The 5,796-nt window shown below is 52.6% G+C and overlaps 1 protein-coding gene across 1 annotated transcript; it reads right to left on the bottom strand.

Moving 5' to 3' along the window:
* Positions 1-245: 245 nt before the first annotated feature.
* LOC119348366 (probable pectinesterase 67) lies at positions 246-1,897 on the bottom strand. Its single transcript, XM_037616532.1, has 4 exons — positions 1,616-1,897; positions 1,337-1,499; positions 781-1,235; positions 246-665 (listed from the first exon to the last, which is right to left on the bottom strand). Exons 1-4 carry the CDS (start codon positions 1,873-1,875, stop codon positions 509-511), a joined length of 1,035 nt encoding a protein of 344 aa, XP_037472429.1. The 5' UTR covers positions 1,876-1,897; the 3' UTR covers positions 246-508.
* Positions 1,898-5,796: the final 3,899 nt, after the last annotated feature.

Raw genomic sequence — 5,796 nt, forward strand, 5'->3', positions numbered from 1 at the left:
TGTCAATACACAATATTTGTTTGCTATGTTAATACAGTACGGTGGTGCAGATAATTCATTTTTGAAATGGACAAAAGATTTTTGTCATCTTATTAGTTAGTTAGTAAGAATGAGAGTTCGCACAAACCAAACAAGGGCAAGGAGACCGACGTACTCACCGCATGATCGCACCTGATATTCCATGTTGGCAGCCGTCCTTGGACCATCTGAGTATGCGTGGGTGTGGCTCCATGAAATTCATTAGATTAATATGACAAATTCCAAACTAAGCGATGATACAGGTGACAGTGTCACGCACACTTTCGATAAGGTGCCTCATTACACTTACTTCACTAACTAACATGTAGATTAACATGCACACCTAGGTATTACGAATAAGAAAATTACATCTACAGAGATCAATCATATAGCCTCAGTCAGATTTTGGACATTCGTAACACATGAACATTACAAGACGGAGTAGCAAGCAAGCAACAAGTAAGCACTTAATGTTCTTTGAGTCTGATGATCAGTAGTAGAACGCTGGGAGCCAATCCTTGCCGTTGATGAAGTCGACGGTGAGGAACTTGGCTGCCTCCGCCTGGTCTAACTGTCGCGACCATGGCACACGCTGCGATCTGTCGGCCCCCGGCCCCGTGCAGTTGAACTCCCCGAGCATCACGTGTCTGCAAAATCAAAGCAAGCACAGACATATATTATTGATCATTTCAAGATTTGCAGTTAATTCATCGGTCGGATGCTTGATCGTTGTTTGAATTTGTTTGTGCGTTTGTAACGTACTCGGTGCTGCCAGAGAAGTTGTAGTTGGTCCAGCCGGCAGGGTTGACAGTCTTGGAGAGGTAGGTGTCGGCGAAGACGACGCGCGAGTAGGCCTCGTTGGCGCGGCCTAGGTACACCTCCCCGACACCGTACACCTTCCCCTTGAGGAAAACGAAGCCGCTGCTGTCGCTCTCCTCCTTGCGGTCTTGCGCGGTGATGGACCCCAGGATCGGTGTCCGCCGGTCGGGCTTCACGAAGATCTCCGCGCACTGGAATATGGACTGGCCGCCGCCAAAGATGAAGTCGATGTTGCCCTGGATGTAGCAGCTCTCGTAGTAGTGGCGGCCAACGCTATCGAAGAGGGTGTGGTGGGGACTGTAGAAGGCGCAATGGTAGAAGGCCACCTTGTCGCCACTGACCATGGTGGCCACCGTGCGGATCTCCGGGTTGTTCGGCAGCCCCGCGCGCGCCGCGTTCTGTGCACATCTATGAAAATAAGTTCTTTGGACGAAGTTTTACACACACTCGCAATTCGAGAGTAGGAAGAGAAAGAAGAGGAAAGCAACTAGGAGCGCACCCTGAAGCTAATGCCAAAGACGATGACATTGTCCGCGTGCACGGCGAACGTGGCAGACTCGGTGTTGTGCGGGGAGGCGGACTCGTAGGAGATGGACGTCCGGCCCTTGCCGTTCCCCCTCACGAAGATGAACGGCTTCGTCTCGGGAATCACGACTTTCTCCCTGCAATCATACGATAACACGCGCATTTGTGAAAACCCACCCACACCCAACACACACATGCCTTCTTCTAATTGCGCTGCGTCCACATGAACAAATAATTGTGCGTGCATACGTACGCGTAGACGCCGGCGCGGAGATGGACGACAACCCACTCAGAGTTGCCGTCCGGCACTGCATCGATGGCGGACTGGATGGTCTTGAACTCGTCGTTGGGGCCGACGATCAGCGTGCGCTTGGCGCCGAGCTTAGAGGTGAGGAGGGGCCCGTTGACAACATCATCGCTCTTCTTGGCGAGCTTGTTGTGTGCGTCGCAGAGTGACAGCAAGAGGACCGCCGCTGCGGCGAGGAGGAGGAGGAGGCTAGGCTGGGCCATCATGGGGGCGCGCGTGCGTGGGTGTGTTCTGCGAGAATAGCTCGCTGCGCCCCAGGACATTGCCGGGGAAGTGGGGTTGCTAAGAACACGGTGCTCGTTTATGTCCACTCGCTACTGGTGAACATGCGAAGGCTAGGAGGGCAAGGCGGGGGCATCTTCATGGTTTGCCATGCATGCTTAAAGCTGCCAATGAAAATTTATCTTCACTCGATGGATTGTCTGGTGTGGTCTAATTTTGTAACGTGTGGCATTGCGGTATTCTGGTTTAACTTACCCGAGACCAACACACAGTATGTCAAAGAGGTGTGAGGGTAATTTTTTTGTTTTTGAAACCAGGCAAAAGACTTGTCATTTTCATTAATTAAGAGCGGAGGTTTAGACATACGCCGCAACGCGGCCACAAGAAAAGACTACTCTCGTAACATAAGAGTACTCAAATGCTTGGCCCCAGCCAAAGTCCAAAGATGGGCCTCCTCTTTAATTCTCATGACGACAACTGTGGCCGGAGCCGCAGCGTTGCGAAAAATTCTGGCATTTCATTCCTTCCATATCTCCCATGAGACAAGCATCATAACGGAGGCAAGAGCCTTTCTGTTATGATCCGTGTTGCTCACCGCCTTTTGCCACCAAGTTCGAACCGAAACTTCATTTTGCCAAGTCATTGGTGAGAAATTGTGGATTCCCAGCCAAACGGTAATCTCGTTCCAAACTCTATTCGTGAATCTACACTGAAATAGCAGGTGGGCAGCAGACTCTTGAACTTGCTTGCAAAGGAGGCAAAGGTTGCAATTGGGCCATCCCCGTCGAGACAAATGATCGGCCGTCCAGACTCGGTTCTGGAGAACTAACCAAGCAAAGAACTTGCATTTTGGAGGAGCCCACATGTTCCAGATCATGGAAGCATTGGAACTGATGGTGAGTCCCACAAATTGCGCTGAGTTATTTACCCAAAACCACCACAGTTGGGGCTAGGGTAACAACTTAATACCACATTTGAGCCAGGGCACAAAAAACCACCAACTCTGCACCTAACCAATAACACAGAGCACTAATAGTCGACTGAGCTCACATAAACAGTGAACCTGACAGGTTGGGTGCACCAGTCAGGCTGAATTGGCATGCATACGTGACAAATATGCCAAGCTGGACATGGGTCCAACCTGTCAGCCTCCCATCTTTTTTCTTCTTCCTCCTAATCTCTCTCTTTCACCGTACGCCACCGCTGGGTAGTGGAGGCCAGAGGGCTAACTTCCCTTGCTCTCCGCCCCGTCGCCCGATCCAGCGAGGCAGCCGTTGTGGTGCGTCCCCACTACTGCCTCCGGTCTTCGGATCCCGTCGGCCGCCTCTTTCCCCTCTTAATCGACCACCAGATCCCTGCCTCCCTTTGTCGGACCCGTTCCTGAGAAGCCGTCGGCCGTGCCATTTTTGCTCGGCTCTAGCGTCCATGTGCAGCGGATCAGGCCATCATGAAGAGCAGCACGCTTCTCCCTAGCGACCATGTGCGGCGCAGGAAGGAATGCTCCGGTGTCCACGGAGGAGTACGCGCTGGTGGCGCCGGAATTGCTGTGCACGGCAGCCGGCGACGCCTCGGCGGTGCGCAGGGAGGCCCTGGCCATGCCCGTGCGGGCGTGTGCCATGGAGGGCATGTCTGACCGCGGCCACGAGTGCGCCATCGGCGTCCTGGCGGCCATCTACGAAGGGGAGGCCAAGGACGCATGGTGGGTTGGTGCAGGGCGAGTACTACGCGCATGGTCGGCTCAAGGTCACTGTCGGTGTCAAAACCGGCTGATCTCGGGTAGGGGGTCCAAGCTGTGCGTCTAAGAATCGATGGTAACAATGGACAAGGGACACATTGTTTACCCAGGTCTGCCCCCCTTAATGGAGGTAAAACCCTACTCCTGCTTGATTATATTCGAAGGGTATAGGGGTTATAAGAGTTGATCTACCACGACATCGTAATGGCTAAACCCTAGCTCGGCTAGCCTAGTAATGTTAAGATCCCGCCTTCGGTCTAAGCCCTCTGGTTTATATAGACACCTGAGGTGTTTAGGTTTGTACAAAGTCGGTTTAATAGAAAGGAAATAGTATATCCGTCCACCTAAACTTGCCATCCACGTATACGGGAGTCCCCATCGGACAAGGGAGGTGGTCTTCTTCCTTGTATCTTGACGACCATTAGTCTGGCCCATGTCCAATAGACCGGACGCCCGAGGACCCCTTAATCCAGGACTCCCTCAGTAGCCCCTGAATCAATGTTCAATGATGACGTGTGGCGCGCAGATTATCTTCGGCATTGCGAGGCGGGTTCCCTGAACAATATACATCAGCTTTCCTACATAAAAGAACTGTATTTGGATTTGCATAATTTACACAACCCTTAGCGGCGAAGGCAGGATATTAAAAAATAGGAACAATGTCTTTATTGACATCTTTTTTGGCGAAGCGTCAGACTTGACCCTTCAGCGTTTTGAACCGTTTTCACACCCTGTGTTCCGTATTTCGAGGTCAGGCCCTCTTGGCCCGTCTCGTGAAAACAGAGAACGTGCCCACTTATTACAGGATTTCTCATCAATAAGATTTGGGTAATCCAACCGTTTACGGCGCATGCCCACGTTGGGAACAGGCGAGTTTCAAGGCATAAGTGGGGGGACGGTTGGCATTTTTACTACCTATAAGAGGGCAATAGATTTCTCCTCTCTCCCCCACGCCTTCCAATCTCCTCAGCCTTCCAATCTCCCAAGCTCTTAGTGCCCGAAAGAAAGTTTTCGTCCTCCTTACCACTACCACCTCCTCCGACCATGGGAGGATCTAGTTCCAAGGGCAAGTGGGAGGCCTCCTCCGTCACGGAGAAGGAGATAAAGGATCTCTATAGTGCGGGATACCTAGCCGCAACCATCGCACATAGGCTCCCCACCGAGGGTCAGATCATCCCCACTACAAAGCCCGACAAAAGGGTCGTCTTCCTCCCCCATTTCCTTAGAGGGCTAGGTTTTCCACTCCATCCCTTTGTCCAGGGGCTCATGTTCCATTACGAGCTAGATTTCCATGATCTAGCCCCAAACTCTTTCCTCCACATCTTGGCGTTTATTGTCGTGTGTGAGGCTTTACTCCGCATCCCCCCACACTTTGGCTTATGGCTGAAGATCTTCAATGTGAAGCCAAAGGTGGCTGATGGGCAGCACACGGACTGCGGCGGGGCCATGATAAGCAAGCTACCCAATGCCACATGGCCCAAGGGGGCCTTTGTCGAGACCGTCAAGTTTGGGCAACAAGAATGATTCTACATCACCGAGCCGCGCCACATCAAGTGGGCGGCGATTCCGGAGTTCAGATCCGGACCCCCCATGAGGCTCATTTCGTGGACCGCTAAGGGCCTCGACTAGGGGTCTCAGACGGAGGTGCAGACGCTGCAAACGCGCATCACCAACGTGCTGAGCAAGAACGCCGATCTCACCAATGTGGCGCAAATCATGCTCTTCCGCCGCATTCTACCCTACCAACGCCGGACTTCCCCCATGTGGGAGTTCGATCCGGACGAGCCGCGGACTCTGCAGCACTTCCTCGGCACGACACACGAGGGAATGTGGAAACTTCTTTTCAAGGCCCAGAAGAGCTGTCCCATGGAGACCAAAGACGTCGGTCTTGCCACCAAGAATCCGACCACTCCGGTAAGTGTTAATTTTCCGAAGACATATCTTGTCTATATATTTGATCAACACGAATCTTATCATCCCACCTCTCTACAGGGCTGGACCAAGAAGTCGGAGTGGATTAAGAGTCCGGCTCCGTTGCCCAAAGACCCAGCCACTCCTCAACTGGAGGACATGCTGGTCCCGGCGCCCTACCAAGCGCCGGAGAAGAAGAGCAAAAAGAAAGGCAAGGAGCCCAAGGGTGGGCCCCGCTGCAGAGGTTCTTCGGACACTG

This window comes from Triticum dicoccoides, unplaced genomic scaffold (genome assembly GCF_002162155.2).
Source record: "Triticum dicoccoides isolate Atlit2015 ecotype Zavitan unplaced genomic scaffold, WEW_v2.0 scaffold90063, whole genome shotgun sequence".
Classification (NCBI taxonomy): Eukaryota; Viridiplantae; Streptophyta; class Magnoliopsida; order Poales; family Poaceae; genus Triticum; species Triticum dicoccoides.